The sequence below is a fragment of the Oryctolagus cuniculus genome, chromosome 4 (assembly GCF_964237555.1).
Source record: "Oryctolagus cuniculus chromosome 4, mOryCun1.1, whole genome shotgun sequence".
NCBI classification, from domain to species: Eukaryota; Metazoa; Chordata; class Mammalia; order Lagomorpha; family Leporidae; genus Oryctolagus; species Oryctolagus cuniculus.
Window position 1 is genome coordinate 68,125,702 of NC_091435.1, and position 19,440 is coordinate 68,145,141.

General features: G+C 46.6%; 1 protein-coding gene across 1 annotated transcript in view; it reads left to right on the forward strand.

The window, feature by feature from the left end:
* Positions 1-6,188: 6,188 nt before the first annotated feature.
* C4H3orf52 (chromosome 4 C3orf52 homolog) overlaps positions 6,189-19,440 on the forward strand; it is a 29,328-nt gene continuing 16,076 nt past the window's right edge. The window contains exons 1-2 of the mRNA XM_008266960.4: positions 6,189-6,411; positions 12,821-12,950. Of these exons, the coding sequence (XP_008265182.2) occupies positions 6,274-6,411; positions 12,821-12,950 (268 nt within the window). The 5' untranslated portion in view covers positions 6,189-6,273. The remainder of the gene's footprint in view (positions 6,412-12,820; positions 12,951-19,440) is intronic.

Here is a 19,440-nt window from a genome sequence, read left to right on the forward strand (position 1 = left end):
TCATTCACACATAGAAATAAAGCAAAACTCAGTTGTTGACAGACAAAGTCAACCTGTATTTTTGCTTTCTAATCCAATTTGTTCTGACCATGTCATACAGGACCTTCACACAGTAATGCTGCATACAAGGAAACCAATAAACAAACACAATTGATAGTAATGTTCATTAAAATAATAGAATGAAGCATTGTGGTAGTTGGATGGGAAGTATATACAAGAATATACAATTCAAGAAATGTTGGTAATGCTGATCAATATGAAAAGGCAAAGGATCTTTTGGATAATTCTCATGAATGAGAAAATTTTCAGAAATGTTCTGTGGCTTCAGTTCTTTTATAAAACCATAATGCCAAGACTTTTGTTTACTAATTTATTTTTGGGTAGGGTGACAGAAAGGGAGGGAGGGAGGGAGGGAGAGGGAGAGAGAGAGAGAGAAAGAGAAAGAAAGAGAAAGAGAGAGAGAGAGAGAGAGAGAGAGAGAGAGAGAGAGAGAGAGAGAAAGTGATCTTCCATTTGTGGTTCATTCCCTAAATGCTGAATCCTCAAATGCTTGCAACAGCCACAGCTGGGACAGGGTTAAAGCAGGAGCCAAGAACTCCACCTGCATCTCTCAACTGAGTGGCAGGAACCCAAGTACTTGGGCCATCACCTGCGGTCTCCTAGGGTGTGTATTGGCAAGAAGCTGGATCAGAAGGTGGAGGTAGCACCTGACCTCAGGCACCCAATAATGGGATGTGGGCATCCCAATCAGTGGCTTACTCCACTGTGCCATAGCACCTGTCCCTAGACTTTCTTTTATTTTCAGGGCCTTAAAATACCTTGTATGGTTGTAAACCTATAATGAACTGTGAATATATTATAGCTCTTGATTTAGAGGGTTTTGTACCTGTTCTTAGAATATCTTTTCATTAACAGAGACCAGAATTAACCATATCACCAAACAGGTGAAAATAGTAGGAGGGAATATATTTGTTTTTGTGAGACAAAGTCAAAGGAGTAATCACAATCCTGCTATTAAGTAGGGTCTGGAACCTTTCATAGAACTTGCAAGATTTTTTGCAATAGCAAAAAAAGAGAGAACAAAATGTGTTATCTCTCAGATCAAATAAAAAGATTGAAATATGGACATGATTTTCCTGTTGTGTAATAATGAATATTTTCCTATTTGCAGAAGGTGTTTTGATTTGCAAAAAGACTTTCTGGGGCTGGAGTGACTGCACTGCAGTTTAATAGAATTTGTTTAATTCTATTAAATTAAGCTGCTGTTTGTGACTCCCACATCTCATTTCAGAGCGCCTGTTTGGGTCCCGATTACTCCACTTGTGAGCCAGATTCCTGTGCAGATGGCCTGGGAGGCAGCAGATGATAACTCATATGCTTGAGCCTCTGGCACTCATGTGTGAGATCCAGATGGAGCTCCTGGCTCCTGGCTTTGGCCTGGCCCAGGCCTGTCTGTTGCAGGCATTTGGGGAGTGAACAAGTGGATGGAAGATACGTCTCTCTCTCTCTCTCTCTCTCTCTCTCTCTCTCTCTCTCTCTCTGTGTTGCTCTTTCAAGTAAATGAAAGTACATAAACATTAAACATAAAAGACTGTTTCCCTAAGATTGGGGATGAATATGTTAACATGTTAATGATAACTCTGTGAAAGATCACACTGAAGGTTTCAATGAACTGGGTACGGGATAGTGACATTCATAGGGCCTTAGTATCCTACTTAATTCAAAGGGAGGTGAGGACTTAACTACTGTCCACTGTATAGAAGAGCAAACTAAGCCAATGGCTCTTACAACCTAGGTTCAATTTGCCTGGAATGGCTATGACCTATACACCAGGTGAAAGGTGAATTCTACTTTTAACAAGATGGTCATTTCCAAGGCATAGACTGGCTATTCACAAAATACACAAAACCCTTTGCATACATTTTTATAATCTCCCTTAGGAACGGAAGAAGGCTAGCATGATCTATCAGATTCATCAGAGGGAGGTGTTCAAAGCACACAAAAACACTACCCCTGTAAGTCCTTGTTGGCACTAATGTGTGTGTACCATGCCCTTCAGCAGTGCTGGGGTGGGGAAAAGTTGAAGAAATACTGACCTAACTGCCATGGTTATCTCACGCCAAGATGCTTTGAGAATCTGAACGATGTGGGAACATTGACTTCATTTTTGTCAAGGTGTGAATTGGGGCAAATTCCAAGACTGGTTTTGTGAGCAGAGCACAGTGGCCTTCCTCCAGACACCAGAACAGGAGGCTGTCATGTGTGGCATTACTGGGGAGAATTTGTGGGGCCTGGTGCTTTCCTGCATGGGGCCTTGAGAACTGCAAAACGAAACGTCACGAGCCAACCATTGCTCAACTCTTTTGTGCTTCATTAGCTGGAGCAGCGGACCTGATTGTTGAGGTTTAGAGTAGTACTGCTTCTCATCTGACAACGCACAGATACAAATCGTTGTGTTTGCAAGAAGCACAGGTCTATTTGAAGGTAATGAGATGCTTTAGGGCACTGGCGATGGCACTTTGATGATGCTACTTTTGTTTATTTATGTGATAAGCATATGGGCAATTATTTGCTCCTAACAGAGCTGAAGAAAGAAGAGTGAGTACTGTGATAAGAAAAGCAAAATTGCTCAGCAAATCTTGACAACAAATGTGCTTTAATTTTCAAATGTTATTTTTTAAAGATTTATTTATTTATTTGAAAGGCAGAGAGTTATAGAGAGGCAGAGGCAGAGAGAGAGAGAGGTAGGTCTTCCATCCGCTGGTTCACTCCCCAGATGGCTGCAACAGCCAAAGCTGTGCCGATCTGAAGCTAGGAGCCAGGAGCTTCTTCCGGGTCTCCCACACGGGTGCAGGGCACACTTGGGCCATCTTCTACTGCTCTCTGAGGCCATAGCAGAAAGCTGGATCAGAAGAGGAGCAGCCAGGACTTGAACCAGTGCCCACAGTGCCAGCCCCCCAAATGTTATTTTAATTTGACTTTTTGAGCCACCTGAAATAGCTGTCCATAATAATTTAAATTATATTAAAGAGAACTATTTGTGAATTAACAGTATACTTTAAAAAGCTACCCCAAGGGCTGGAGCTGTGGCATGCTGGTTAAAGCTGCCACCAGCTGTGCTGGAATTCCACATGGGCTCCTGTTTGAGTTCTGGCTGCTCCACTTCAATCCAGTTCCCTGCTAATGTGCCTGGGAGAGCAGCAGAAGATGGTTAAAGTCCTTGGGCCCCTGCTACCCACATGGGAGACCCAAAAGCAGCCCCTGGATCTTCAGCTTGGCCCAGCCCTGGCCATTGTGGCCATCGAGGGAGTGAAACCGGCAGATGAAAGATCTTGCTGTCTCTCCTCCCTGTAACTCTTTCAAATAAATAAATAAATACATATTAAAAAAAAGTTACTCCTGGGGACGGCACTGTGGCGTAGCAGGTAAAGCTGCCGCCTGCAGTGCCGGCATCCCATATGGGTGACGGTTCGAGTCCTGGCTGCTCTACTTCCGATCCAGCTCTCTGGTATGGCCTGAGAAAGCAGTAGAAGATGGCCCAAGTTCTTGGGCCCCTGCACCCACATGGGAGATCTGGAAGTTCCAGGCTCCTGGCTTTGGATTGGTGCAGCTCCAGCCATTGTGGCCAATTGTGGAATGAACCAGTGGATGGAAGACCCCTCCTCCCCTGTAACTCTGACTTTCAAATAAATAAATAAATCTTTTAAAAAATTTACTCCTAGAGAAATAATTCTTGGAAAATTGCAAAAAGTATATTTAGGTAGAGTTTAGTTCCTCACTCACAAATGCTTAGCTCTAAGAATTCTTTGCTCTAAACCTGGTTGAACTTCTAGGGGGAAAATATTTCTAACTCATTCTGAATCCTATGTTTGGAGTCAAGCTGATGAGATGTAAAAAGTCCTCAAGCAGGCATCAGGGCACTCCTAGGCATTCTAGGCCAGCTGTCTGGAGATTATGAAATCTGCAGTTACCAGGAACAAGTTGCAAATCAGAAAGTAAGTAGTTTCAGGCACCACTGGGAGGTGTCAGTGAGCATTCATGATGAGGAAGACACGAGAGGCCAGGCAGAAAAATAAATACTGAAAGAAAGCATATTGGGTCAAGAATTGGTGCTGGGTGCTAAGGGTTGCATGAAGGTGGGTATTAGTTATCCAGATGTTTAGACACATGGAAAGTAAAGGAGCATTTACTAAGATCCTGCTGTTTTTCAGGCACAGAAGGTTAAATGCTTTAAATACTTCATTCACTCTGAATTCTACTGGTTAGGAATCATTTTACAGTTTGAAAAGAAGCTGATAAACATCAAACAACTTGCCCAGGAGCACAGAGAGAGTCTAAATTTACCCTCATTCTCTGGCCTTCAAAACCAGACTCCTTCCACCATACTACAGGGACAAGGGTTAGGCTGATAGAATTCTGGAAACACATCCAAGCACTGATATAGAATACGCAAACCTTGCTATGTTGTACTCAAAACTCATTAGATGTGGATTAAGAATGTGCGTGTGATGGAACAGTTGCTTTTATGATTCTCTGTGAGAATGAAGGAGACCTCAGCTCACTGCACATGCAGAAACCTGGAAGAGAGCCACAGTCCACCTGACATGAAAGAGACTGAGATCAAATGAGGGAACTATGGGAAAAGTTGTCTGGGCATTGGGTAAAGGTAGGGGTCTGGGGTTCGAGAGGTCTTGGTGATTCTAATCAACTCTACAAAGTTTTGTGACTACAGCGTCTGTTAGGAGCCCCCACTACTGCCCCTTCCATGGCTCCTGTTCTCAATCAGCCTCCAGTCCCTTTTTAGGCCTGGAGTTTTCAGCAGCTTCTCACTCTTGCTGGGGGCCAGCACCTCGGCATTCCTCCTTGATTCCCTTAACCCTTGTGCCTTTGTTTAAAAGCCTCTTCAAAACCCCAGCTGCCAATGGAGCCTGATTCCTACAGGATCTGCTTGTTAGACGAGAGGGCAGAAGTTGGTGCTGGCCAGCAGCCCAGTCACTGCAGTTAGCAGACCCTATTCAGTAGCAGGTGGAGTCCAAAGTACAGATGATCTGCTAACGGACAGAGCACCTGCGCAGGGGGCAGTGAGGTCCCAGCTTTTTAACACAAGTCCATGTCTTCAGGATGGAGCTTATTTCTATGTCTCTTGACTCTTCTGACTGGTGTGTGTGTGTTTGTGTGTGTGTGTGAGAGAGAGAGAGAGAGAGGGAGAGAGAGAGGGAGAGAGGGAGGGAGAAAGGGAGGGAGAGAGAGAGAGGGGGGCAAGGCTGCTCTGAACAGAAGCTTCAGAGCTGAGATTTTGGACCAACACAATTCTATGCTCACTAAACCAGAAGTTCAGATCTATGGAGAGACTCTGTGTGTGTGTGTGTGTGTGTGTGTGTATACTTTCCTTAGGAGAGGGAGTGTCTCTGATCCTTCCCCTCAAAGGTAAATAATAGGAGCCAAAGCTTACCGGTGCTGGCTCTGTGTTAGGTTCTGAGCGCTTTATTTGCCTCAACTCTCAATCCTGGCAAGAACCACATTAAGCGGCATGTAAGCTATGCCAAATTTCCGGATGAGGGCAGTCTGGCACAGAACCCACGGCGCCTGAGGTCTTTTGATTAGGCGCCCTCTGAGTGGGGATGAAGAGTCTGGTTCTGGAGTCTGCTGCTACCCCTCCACTCCCACCCCCTCACCACTCAATACCGTCACCATGTCTGACTCTGGACCTAAGAGAACTGTGTGTGTGTGTCTGTGTGCGCGCGAGATCTGCACGTGCTCAGAACCTAGCGCCATGCCTGGCACGCAGTCGAAGGTGCGGAGTTATTTGTTGACTCAGCGACGAAATTTTACCAGGCAGAGAGGACGGGGGCAAGTCCCAGCAACTGACAGCTCCGGGGGTATCAGACAGACTTTCCTCCGTGGAACTTCCTCTCCACAGCCCGCTCCCCAGCCAGTCTCAAGAGCTGGTTTGCCTCTGCAGGACGGGGAAAGGCATAGCAGGCAGCGCCCTGAACAAACCAGAAAAACTGCCTTGCGTCGCTCGGGAGCACGCGGCAGGGCACGGTCGCAGCCGCGGGAGCCTGCAGGGGCCAGGAGGGCCTCCCTCCCTGGGTGAGCGTTGCCGCTCACCTGCCTCGCCCCTCCCGCGGCCCGAGGTCTGCGGCGCGCCCCGCCCTGTGGGTGGAGTGTGAGCGGGGTGGGGTTGGGGGGGGGGGCAACCTTGGACTTTGCGCCCTCAGGTGTGTAGGCGCTGGCCGCGGGCAGAGCAGCTCAGCCCTCCTCAGCCGGCCCATGGAAGCGGCCGTGTGCCCGTCGGCCCGAGACGAGCTGGAGCTCTCGGTGCTCGGGGGGCAGTCAGACGAGCAGACGCCTCTCAGTGGAGAGGTCACGGTCATCTCGGCATCGGTGGAGGAGGCCTGCCCGCCGCAGGTGAGGTGCCCGCGGCGCGCCGGTGGGACGGGCCCGGCAGCTGGGAGTTTCGGGGTTCCCGAGCGTTCTCCGGGCAGCTTCCGACGCCCGGGGCTCGAGCCCGCCCGCCCGCCCGCACCGGCCCCTGCGCCGCCCGCGACCCCGCCGCGCTCCGGGAACCCCAGTGCGGGGTGTGGCCGCGCCGCTCTGGAGAACCAGACTCCCCCGGGATAGAGCTGGGCTCTTTAATGAAGTTTATTTTCTCTTTCAAGTAGTGAGAACGAGGGTCATAGACGGAGTCAACTCCTTTCCTTAGGATCTCGCCCGCCTCCTTTCAACCCTCCAGACCTCTCCAACTCCGGCCCCCACCCCGCCTTCCGCTCCCTAGCCCCCATCCCCCACCCACCGTCCTCGCTCCTCGCCCCAGACACGAACACTTTCTGTCTTCTCCCGGCCTGGCCTTCGGATTCCGCCGAAAGACGGAGAGGGGAGAAAGCCGCAGGAGCCAGGGGCCTGGAGCTGGCCTGGGAGGGGGTGAGCTCGCTGTGTTCACATCAGAGGAAATATTTGCAAAGTTCTTGTCCCAAGGAACCAAGCCCCCTCTGCTGTCGCCTCCTTTGGATCCCTAAGGAAGTCCCTCGTGATGTTTCGACCGAGCAGTTTTCTGATTCAACTCCAGCGGTGGTGGCAACAGTATAGGCTCCCATCAAATGCTTGTAAAACATCAGAGACTTTGAATTCTGGGCCATCCTTGTGATTAACTCCCACCGCTGGCTTGGGGTTTACTGGGTACAAGGAACTGTATAAAGAGCCTGATGGCACCAGGCCCCACTCCTCCGTCCTGCCCCTTTTGGCCACTCAACTGTTGATTTTGGGGACAAACAGGAAATCCAGAGGTTCAGAATATGGCTCTGTATGCTTTCCTGAAAAGCTTGCTTTTACTGGTATCCTAGAGAGTACTTGGGCACTTTATGTTTGAATGAAATATAAACACCTGGGAAGAGTGAAGAGTGTACACCCATGGTCTGATCGCCAGGCCCAGTGTCTTCAGCCATACAGCATTAGGCAGAGGTTTGGGAATTGGAGATCCCTGTTTCACATTAGAGAGACCCAGGACACCTCAAGTCTCCATGTTTTGAAACTAAGTCCAGTGATGAGAGTTGTGGTGACAGCTTCACCACTGTAAGCTGTGGTCCAGGGCCAAGGCTGTCAAAAGTGGAAAGGGAAGGTGCCCAGCTGGGCATCTGTGAGACCTGGCGGTGCTTGGTGGAAAACAGTTGAATTGTAGAACGTGATACCCATGTAGGTGTCAGTGTTTTCCAATTGGTTAGCACCTGCCCCGTAGCGATTGCTCTTTCATGTTCTAAAGACTTCCTTGTTTGTTAGGTTATACAGGTGTCCTGGATTTCCTTGTGAGGTAGCTTTGTAGGTCTCTCAGTATGAAAGCTCTGGTGAGCAACAGAAGGGAGTGAAGGCCAAGGGCTATGTGAGCACTCGAGGACATTCTAGAAATGCCTGAGCAGGAAAAATCTTTAAAGGTGACAACCCATCACCCAGTGTGGTAATTTTTTTGTTTTGTTTTGTTTTGAAGAGTGAGCTGACATGCATTTAAACTCAGGAAAGTCAATTAGTGTAGGGTCACTAAGCATACTGGCTTGCACAGGACAGAACTCAGACGCTTGAGAGTTTTCTGTTTGGAGCTGCTTAAACTGTGTACTGATTTCCATTTTCAAATGCAGCTTAATTCCCTATATTTCCATTGTGCACCTGTTGCGTACCTACATATGCCAAACACCTGTGATACATAAGTGCATTTATGAATGTTGTCAGTGTTGTGATTTGACAGGCGAGGAAACTGAAAATTGAGCCTCTCAATGCCCAAATATTCTCAGTGCTGCCTCTGAGGTTTGAACTCAGACATTCTGTCACCTACGCTGTTTCTGTTGGTTTAGTCTCGATCATTTAAATATATAATGTGACTTATAATTTGTACTCACTTATTGTAGTTGCCTAGATTAGATATTGCTAATTTCTTTAAGTTAGGTAATTTATAATTGTAATTTAAGTGAAATAGGAGTATGGAAAGAGTTGGTGCTGGATGAGTGGATGGGTGGATGTTGAGGGGTAGGGAACGGTTCTGGGGTCACAGGAAATAGACATCCCACCCTGTGATGTCCTCCTGGTTGGCACAGCTGAGCTGCAAGAGTATGCAAAGACAGTGGAAAGAACTTCTTTTCCTCTCTTGATCTAGGTTTGAGGACTGGGGGAAAGGGATACAAGCCATAGAACTCTGCCTGCTGCCACTCTGAACACAAGGTCAAAAGTGGAAAAGAAATTATGGTAATGAGGTGGGACTAGTTTCCTTCTATGGCTCATACGTGGGCTCTGACTCAGGTTTCAAATAGAAATCTCAGAGACATTTTAAGCGATGACAGCATCATTAGAATAATATTAAACCAGTAAATTGGTGCTTTTGAGGTAGGCAAGGCTTATGGGAATGGGCTACCTAAAAATTAGCTCCATTGCTACATATTGTTCGGTTCAGGATAAAAATCAACTGGCTCTTTTGTGCTTGGATCAAACAGCAAGTGCATTAAATCCCACACTGAAGATTTGGAAGTATAGATTTTCCTGTATGCTAAGCAAATTTTCCCTGATTACCTAACACCTGCTCCTGAATGAGTTAACAAGAAGCAAGCTTCTTGGATCCGAGAGACAGGTAGTCCTGCCGTTGTCGCAGGATCCTGGGTCATGTATTTACACATTTACCTGAAGAGGCGAAATATCTGGGGGAGTGGAGTGTTCAGAGGAAATCCATGAGGATTCTTGAGCTCCGTCATGCAAGCACAGAATGAAAAGGGCGGCTTACAAATATCTCTGGAAAGCACCTTGTGAAAGAAACTGCCTGTGGGCACTCCTCATGACCCAGAATTTGGGCAGGAGAGAATGAAGCAGCCGCTGAAGGAGGCACTGTGTCTTTGTGACCCAGTTTTACGGGCGATTGAGATGGCACAGACGGCATGCGCTGTGTCAGAGCTTCTGCAGCCTCAGGGGACATGGGAATCGTCTTGGACCCCTCTGAAAAGCACTACCCCCCATTTGCCTCTAATGTGCAGGCAACTGAGAAGCACTGTGTGTTGTTGCTCTGTTGGGAGTGGGACAGACCACTCTATACTGACTGAATATATTGAAAAAAAAAATCCCTTAATCATGTAAGGGATGGTGGTCAGTGGTCTTGTTCTTGGGCTGAGGACAGCACAGAGAGGCATGCTGGGTTATAGATGGGCAGCCTTGGGCTGGACCAGGAAGTGGCATTTCCCATATGTAAGGCTGTGTCAGTCGGAGCTGAATTCCTCCAGGAAGTCTCAAGACTAATTAATGATTCTTCAAACCACAGGAGTCCTAATTTGTGATCCCTAAGGGACAGCAGCAGGCCTAAGTGGCTGAAGAAGTGCACTGATGCTCATCCTGTGGCTTATTTGAGACTCTGTATTTCCTTTGGTGTTAAGTTTTATGGTCTTGGCTGCCACTTATATAAGGGGCTGAAAACAGCACAGGCTTATTTGGGTTGCAGTGGTTCTTGAAGTGGGGACATATGTGTCTGTCCCCCAGAGTTCCTTGTACTGGATCTTCTCTTTCCCATGTCCTTTTTGGAGCCCCTGGCTTCCGTGGCATTGGAGCAGTTCTGCAGCCTTCAGCGGGAGTGAGAGGTGGCCTTACCCCTGGACTCCAGAAACCACTGAAGACTAATTTCCTCTCTCTGGGTGCTCCCATCACACATGACAGGCTGGGTCCAAGAGTCCTTGTAAGGTGCACTCAGGGCCTCTAACTTGGGAGGCCCAAGTGTGTGGTGTAAAATGGGGAAGTTGAAGAACCCTCCCTCTATGTGGTTTCAGTTTACCTATGAAGATAAAGCCGTTCTCTGTTTGCATTTGGAATGAAACCACACAGGGCAGTCAGTCCCAGCAGCAGATGAACCGTGGGGACAGCTCATGTACTGGGTGAGGAAGAGGGTTTCCACAAAAGGGTGGGAGGGTTCACACCAGAGGTCGCAACCCTAGTAAAACAGCTGATTCACTCTGAGACGTTTAAAATGACAAGCCAGGGCCTGCTGCCTTCTCCCCTAAGACTCCCCTAAGACAGGTGCAGGTGGGCCTGAAGTCAGTGAAAACCTCTTCCACGGGTGATACTGAAGTGCAGCCAGTCTTGGAACCTCTGAGAAAGTGTGAAATGCATTCTCAATGCAGACGACCCATTTCCTTTCCTACTGGCCACCACCAAAATAAGAACCGGGTAGAAATGAAGCACTGTTTCCATTCAGGAGCCGGCCTCTGCAAGTGCTTTGTGGAACGAAGTGTCACCTGTGTCATCTGTGCACTCGTGTCACCTGTGCATCAGGTGTCTGAGGGGTGACTGTTCTCCTTGGTGGAGTGCCTAATATTTGTCTCACAGATGCTTCATGTACCGTATTCTATGGTTTTTACAGCAACCCTAGATTTAGTATTTATATACAGAAGTTTTCCAACATGGCAGTTTGGCTTACCCTTCTTCAACTTTACGATGATGGTGTGAAAGTAACAAAGGTTCAGAATATATGCTTTTAAGTTTTTCTTTGTTTATTTCAAAAATTTTTAATGGACACATGATAGTATACATATTTATGTGGTACCGTGTGATGTTTTTGACACAAATATAAGTACAGGGCAAATATATGTACTTCCTCAAACATTTGTCCTTCCTTTTTGGTGGAAACATTTGGAATCCTTTCTTTTAGCATACACACACACACATACTCACACACACACACACTTGGGGGAAGCACATTATTGTTATCTGTAGCCACCCCACTGTGCAATAGAACGTTAGCACTTCTTTCCCCTGTCTATCACTTGCATTTTGCCCTGTATCCAATATCCTCTTATGATGCTGATAGTGGCAGCAGTTCACATCTACCAGTCAACCACATACTGTGACTAGGGGAGAGAACCAGTAGTCTACAGTGTATTGTGTGGCTAACCTGAGATGTTCAGTAGGTTAGGTAGATTAAATGCATTGTTGACTTACGCGATTTTCAGTTTATGATGGGTCTATCAAGATGTAATTCCACCACAATTGGAGGGGCACCTGTGGTTTACAATTCAGGACATTGGGGCCTGCAAGCTTCAGTAGCTTGCTTAAAGCTATCTGCCTTCAAGATTCGAATCCAACCAGGTATGTCAGATAGAGAACTACATTTCTGCTCTTATTGTCTTCCCTCATATCCCATGGTCTATTCAGGTATGGTGCACCAGGTGGGGCTCAGATAGTGGGACTCCTCCAAGGCAGCCAGGCAAGCTCATGAAAGTCCTCACAGTGAGGCCAGGAGGCTGTGCACAAAAGGGAGAAACTCTAGTGACACACAGCAGGGATTAGTCCGGGAATATTTGAAATGGGCTAATGCATACCTTGAAGGCCAGTTAGGATTAAGTGGAGTGTCTTTGGTGCTCTGTTAACCACAGCAGTTCTGATTGCTTATTTTGACCACACAGTCTGCCTCACTACACCTGCTGCAGCTCTCTCCTACTGTCTTGTGCCTTTAACATAGAATGTGAGGCCACAGCACTAGCCTGTTCATTCTTTTCTTGGTTTGTCCATTCTAAACTACCCATACTTTTTTTTTTTTTTAAGATTTGTTTTATTTATTTGAGAGGCAGAGTTACAGACAGAGAGAGGGAAAGACAGAGAGGTCTTCCATCTGCTGGTTTGCTCCCCAAATGGCTGTAATGCCCAGAACTGGGCCGATATGAAGCCAGGAGCCAGGAACTTCTTCTGGGTCTCCCACATGGGTGCAAGGGCTCATCCTCCACTGCCTTCCCAGGCCATTAAAAGGGAGCTGGATTGGAAGTGGAGCAGCGGGGACTCAAACTGGCACCCATATGGGATGCTGGTGCTGTAGGCGGAGGCTTATCCTACTATGCCATGGCACCGGCCCCCACTACACATCATTTTACCCTTAATTTTTAATTCAGCTCTTGTGTCCCCAAACCTTCCACAGGACACTGGTGCACACCACAAGATGGTCCAACTGCGCTGGCAGTGATCAAACCCTCTCCAGTATGTTGCAACCTTTCACTCTATGTAGCTTTCAATTTCACTACTTGCCACTGACACCCACCCTGAACTCGTCTGCTGGCCAGTTCTGCTGAGTCAACACCCTGGATGGTCTTTCAGTCTTTCTTGGGCTTGGAATGCTTTCAAAAACCCATTCTGCAAAAATCCTCTCTAACCTTTCCACCCCAGAGTGCCAGAGGCTCTGTTCCACCCCATGCAGCTTTGTGTAAACTTGATTGAGCAGCGTGCAGCCCTTGAGGTCTGGAACCTGCTGTCTTCATGTCCGTATCATTCGCCCCTAAACCCAATGATTGCCTCGCATTCTTCCTTTGCTTTTTAGGGCAAGAAGGAAAATCCCTGGAGCTCCTGCAATAAGAACGTGGTGGGAAGGTGTAAACTGTGGATGGCCATCGCCTCCGTTTTCCTGGGTCTCATTGTAGTGATCATCATAAGCTTGTGTCTTGTTGGAGGTAAGAGGATGGAAGTGTGACTGAGGTGATTTTAAGAACTTGTTTAAGGCTTGTGGCTTACATGGAAATGGAAGATGTGCTCGTGGCTGCTCATTAGTTATGCTGCAGATTTAAATCTGGCTTGGAATATGTTGTATGAGTGGGAGATATGCATAATTCTTGTTTGTTTTATTTATGACATTTTGTTTGTTGTTTGTTAATTTTATAGACCCCAAAAGTATGGAGATCAATGTTTTACTTTAAACTCAGCTCATTGGATCTTAAAGATGTGTCTTAAATTTTTCACTTAAGCACTATATTTTATTACATCTTAGTATACCTGCTTATTTGAAGGTTTTTTTTCTGTGTAATTTGGCAAAAATAATTATTGTATACCATCTAATGTTACTGTAATAATAAAATAATGAGTAATGTATTTGAAGAGTTTTAGAAAAAACTTTACCTATAAGCTGTCATTATTTTAACTTATTTTAAAAGTAACTGTTATGTTTGTGTGTAAAACAGAAGGTTATCTGGTAGTAACTATATACTTTACATGTATGATGTCCTTTTATAATTTGTTTTGAATTTAAAGACAATACATGTTCAGTCACCAATAAACTCATCTATGTTATTAGTATTTCTTTTTTTAAAAGATTTATTTTATTTATTTGAAAGAGTTATAGAGGGAGGTAGAGACAGAGAGAGAGGTCTTCCATCTGATGGTTCATTCCCCAGATGGCCGCAATGGCCGGAGCTGCGTAGATCTGAAGTCAGGAGCCAGGAACTTCTTCTGGGTCTCCCACGTGGGTGCAGGGGCCAAAGGACTTGGACCATTTTGTACTGCTTTCGAGACCATAGCAGAGAGCTGTATTGGAAGAAGAGCAGCCAGGACTAAAACTGGCACCCATATGGGATGCCAGTGCCTCAGGCCAGGGTTTTTTAATTTTTTTTAAAAAATTTTTTATTTGACAGATAGAGTTATAGACAGTGAGAGAGAGAGACAGAGAGAAAGGTCCTCCCTCCACTGGTTCACTTCCCAATTGGCCGCCACGGCCGGTGCGTTGCGCCGATCCGAAGCCAGGAGTCAGATGCCTCCTCCCCATCCCCCATGTGGGTGCAGAGGCCCAAGCACTCGGGCCATCCTCCACTGTCAGGACAGGGTTTTAACCTGCTGCGCCACAGTGCCAGCTTCTAATATTTCAATAGATTTTATTTTGGTCTTTTCTTAGCTTTAGAAATAATTTGAAGTCAGATTTTTCTTTAGTCATGTGGCCTATCTTTGGGATGTTAATATTACACTGCAATCTTTCTGCCAGGTGGTGAGAAATTCTTCAGGTCATTTTTTTATGGTGGCAGGATGGAATCTTCCATGTGATTTTAAACCCTTTTAGGTAGTTTCCAGTTTTTATAATTACTGGTGTTACTTTTTTTACAGTGTACTCATAGCAATAGAGCACCCTCCAGTGGGCAGTCGTTTCAGTCTCAAAAAGGGAAGAAGAAAGTCACTTTTTGTGTGTGGGGTGATGGTAAGGAGGCGCTCATTGGGCCTGGGATTCTCCTGAGGTGATGGGCCTCAAAAAATCCTCTTGAGGATTTGGGTTTAGTTGGACTCTCAGTAGCAAACCCAGGCCTAGGCTGGTAGCAAGAATGGGGAGCCCCTGAGTCTCTCCAGAGGGGTGCTGTGGAATTCTCCTTAGGAACTACGTTTGCCATTCACTTTCTGTTTCCCTTTCTCTCAACCCCTTAACCTCCTGTCTCAATGTTTCCTAGTCCCTGAAAGAACAGGAAAACCGTGAGGATATTGTCAGTCTACAGCATGGAAGTTTCTTGGCCAGGGACTCTGTCCCCTAAGGCAGCAAAGGCATTGTTTAGGTGAGGAGGGTGATTCCTGAAGGTTTTGGGTAGGAAGAAGCTAAAAGATCCCGTATCTCTTCCATCTTGCTGAGGACAACAGTTTTGGTGTGAGCCTTGATACTTCTTCTTCACGTTAAATCCACATGGTGGATATTGAAACTGAATTGGGTCACGCAATCCTGTCCTATTGCAACCAGTTGGTTCTACTGCAAAATCACAGCTGATTTGCCTGTGGGGAATCTGTGGTTCTCTCAAAGGATGACGCAACAGGTGGCTTAGTATTCAGGATTCTGAAACACAAGACCCATGATTTGTCTTCCATTCTCACAGAGTCATCTAATCCCTTCAACTCACAAAGAGCAAACTGAAGAGGAAGGCATTCCCTTTCCCTTAACAGTTTTTCTAGGGATGTGAAAGATCACAGGATAAGATGCAGGGAAAAATTTTTTGAACTTGTACAAACTTCACTTTGAATTTTTTTTTTGATGATTTATTTGAAAGGCAGAGTTAGAATTAGAGAGAGAAAGAGGGAGAGGGAGGGAGGGAGGGAGGGAGGGAGAGAGAGAAAGAGAGAGAGTGAGAGAGATTGAGAGAGATCGAGAGATCTTCTATTAACTGGTTCAGTACCCAAACGGCCTGGGCTGGGCCAAGGCTTAAGCCAGGAGCTTCGTCTGGGTCTCTCACATGGGTGCAGGGGATCAAGCACTTGAGCCATCCTCTACTGCTTTTCCCAGGCCAATAGCAAGGAGTGGGATCATGGAGTGGGATCAGAAATAGAACAGCTGGAACTAAAACTGGTGCCCATATGGGTAACTCTATACCACAACACCAGCCCCTTCACTTTGAATTTGATTATAAATTGTAAATTTGATTGTAAATTTGTGCTTTAGTGTATGATAATATGTAAGAGAGGTTTTTCAAACTTTTTTTAAAAATCAAGATAATACATTTACTTATTTTTCAAAGATTTATTTATTTTATTTAAAAGCAGAGAGAGACAGAGAGAGAGAGAGAGAGAAACTGACAAACATATACAGATCTTCTAGCCACTGGTTCACGACTCAAATAGCCACAACAGCAGGGGCTGGGCCAGACTGAAGCCAGGAGCCTGGACTTCCATCCGGGTCTCCCATGTCTTGTAAGGGCCCAAGTACTCAGGCCATCTTCTGCTGCTTTCCCAGACACATTTTCAGGGAGCTGGATTGGAAGTGAAGCAGCCAGGACTCAAACCAGTGCTCATTTGGGATGCCACCATTGCAGGTGGGAGCTTAACCTGCTGCACCACAACATTGGCTCAAGGGCATACATTGATTTTACTTGGCAACTCGGCCCTTCAATGTTTAGGCCTCCAGGGAAGGCTGAAAAGTTGGTAATTACCTAAAATGTTTTGCATTCAAAAATAATACATGTTCAGATGCTCATAAAAGCCATCTATGCTGTTAATATTTTATTATATTTTCTTCTAATATTTTTTAAAAAATTTCAAAAAATAAAATTTTTTTTATTAAAAGAATTTGAAATCAGATTTTTTAAAAGATTTATTTATTTATTTGAAAGTCAGAGTTACACAGAGAAAGGAGGAGAAGCAGAGAGAGAGAGAGAGTGGACTTCCATCTGCTGGTTCACTCCCCAGATGGCCGCAACGGCCAGAGCTGAGCCAATCTGAAGTCAGGAACCAGGAGCTTCTTCTGGGTCTCCCTCATGGGTACAGGGGCTAAAGGTCTTGGGCCATCTTCTACTGCTTTCCCAGGCCACAGCAGAGAGCTGGATCAGAAGTAGAGCTGCCAGGACTAGAACCGGTGCCCATATGGGATGGCGGCGCTTCAGGCCAGAGCTTTAACCCACTGCACCACAGCGCCAGCCCCTGAAGTCAGATTTTTTATAGCCTTGCAGCTACTTGTAGGATTCTAATATTGTGATTATTTTGCTGAGTCATTTTACTGTCATCTCTGAAGCGCCCACAGAGCTCCTCTGGGGGAAGCTGGGACCATCAGAGGGAAGTCCCTGTTCCACCTCTTTTTATACCTATGGCATTGTCCTATCCTCACTAAAAATTCTTTCCTGAATTTTTAAAAAATATTTATTTATTTATTTGGAAGGCAGAGATAGGGAGAGGAAAAAGAAGCGGGTGGGGAAAGAATCTTCCATCTGCTGTTCACTCCCGAAATGGCCACAATGGCTGTGGCTGTGCCAAGCAGAAGCCAGAAGCCAGGAGCCGGGAGCTTCTTCTAGGTCTCCCACATAGGTGCATGGGCCCAAGCACTTGGGCCATCTATTGCTGCTTTACTCAAGCACATTAGCAAGGAGCTGGATCAAAAGTGGAGCAGCCAGAACACGAACCAGTTCCCATATAGGATACCAGTACTGCAGGTGGAGGCTTAACCTTCTACGCCATAGCACTGGTCCTGCTTCTCTGAAAAAGTCTTTTTTTTTTTTTTTGTCTCAAAATTATTCTCTTTTTGGATAATTTATAGAACCACTTAGGCATCGTCAAGGGCTCTCCTTTCTTCATTAATTCATCCCAGTCAGGAGGGGAGAGACGCTGCATAACATCTTATTAATGAAACTCTTGTTTGGTTTGGGCAAGATATTCTGAATATTGCAAAAACCAAACTGTGACGAGTAGGTGGATGCTGAAAAATATGTTTTAAAGTTAGGACACTCTGGGGACCCTTACGTGACATCCTCTTCCAGTGTGTTCCCCTGAATCCTGTCTGGCCCATCTAGTCTCTTAGTTTACAGGTCCTGCTTCGAGTGGGAACGCTGCGGTACTGAGATGTAAGCAGGGACTTCCCAAGTGACGCGGTGCTAAGTGGATGCGTTGTTTTCTGGGAGGAAGAGCTGCATCTTAGCATATCACGTGGTCCTGGCAGACTGACAGATTTACAGGGCAGTGCTCCCTAGTACACGGGGACTCACGGGAAAATCCTAGGCTGTCAGCATTCACAGTCTGTAAGCTGCCAAGGTCCTTGGGAACATAATTGAACCTCCGTAGACCCAGTGTCTTGAAGTTGCGTTGCAGTTTCACCTTTCAGATCTCCAGTGTTTTTCCACCTGCCCAAGACTGACCATTTTAGCTGCGCTCTCCATGGTGCCTCCTCCAGGTTTCTCTGACCCAGAGACCTTCGATATCTCCTCTTTCTAAGCATGCTCAGGTTCTTCTCAATGTTTCAAAGGCGCTAGCATCATATGTCCTTTAAGACAGTCTTCCATCAGGCTTCTTCTACTTCATTTAGATATTTTCCCCCTCTCTCCTTTCACTGGCAAACTTCTGGAGGGATCTGCATCTGGACCTTGCCTCTTGCTTCCTCCTAAGCCTCTTGTACCAACCGGCTCCAAAGGAGCCAGGATCTGGTCAGTTCCTTCTGAGGTATTGATATCTGCTGTGGAAATCCATGTGGTGTTATGGAGCTCAGATGTGTCCATTGCAGCATTATTTATTTATAAGAGTGGAAAGCTGAAGAAACAATACCAGATTTAAGAAAATAAACCTAATATGAACAGTGTGAAGCCACTAAAATGATCTTTATAAGAAATATCAAACCATGTGCTTTTGAGATGATAAAAACAACAGAAGAATCCACACCGGCTGGTGCCACGGCTCACTAGGCTAATCCTCCACCTGCGGCACCAGCACACCGGGTTCTAGTCCTGGTTGGGGCACTGGATTCTGTCCCCATTTGTGGTGGAATAAGAAGGCCATGCCAAGGTCGCCACTGGCAAGCGAGCATCAGTTACTCAGGAATGGCTTTGAAACCCACCTGGCAACGGAGCCTGCCTGGCAACAGGCTGTGATTGGATGGATTTGAAACTCACATGGCAAATGGAGCCTGCCTGGCAGCAGGCTGTGACTGGTTGGGGCATAGACCTCCCCTTGACCAGATTGGCTGGTCTTGGCTGTATAAGATGTTATACCAACTGAAATAAACGAGTTTCTGGGCTGCTTGCCTCAAGCCGGCTTTCACCCGACTCCTGGGGTCTGTGTGGTGACTCCGTGCCTCTTGCCCCCACCATGCTCCTCCTCTCAGAAACGAATCCACTGCAACATTGTTGAGAAATCAACTGCAACACGGTTGCCCCTCTTCCCTGTGGCCAGGGAATGCAGTGGAGGATGGCCCAAGTCCTTGGGTGTCGCTCCTCTGCGGGCTCGCGGGAGAACGACACCAACCGGACCCTGTTGTTTAAGCGAATGACTCTGCATTGTGCGCTCAAGTTTGCTCCTGTGCTAACTGCATTCTAACCGCATTCCACTTGGTGTGTGTCCACATTCTTGTTATTCTTTCGGCGCATGGTGTGAGATGTCTGCGGCGCCTCGCGGCACATAAGCGGATCCCCCCGCGCCACTTCTATCTCGCCTTTATAGTCCTCTCCCACCAATCCGTGCTCTGCTGCCCACGTGCTGAGCACGCTGTTCTCCTCCAATCAGAGGTTGGGTCAGGAATCAGCTAATTGACGAAGCAGCTGTGTAAGATTTGTTTACTCCCTCTCAGCGCCATATGGTGGGAGATCAGGCACATAGAGTTAGTCTCAATAGTCTCAGTGGTCTAGTCTAGTCTCGATAGTCTCAGTACTTATTTCGCCATGTTGCGGGAGACGGGCCCTGCTCCCCACAGGGCCCTGCTCCCCACACTTGGGCCCTGCACCCGCATGGGAG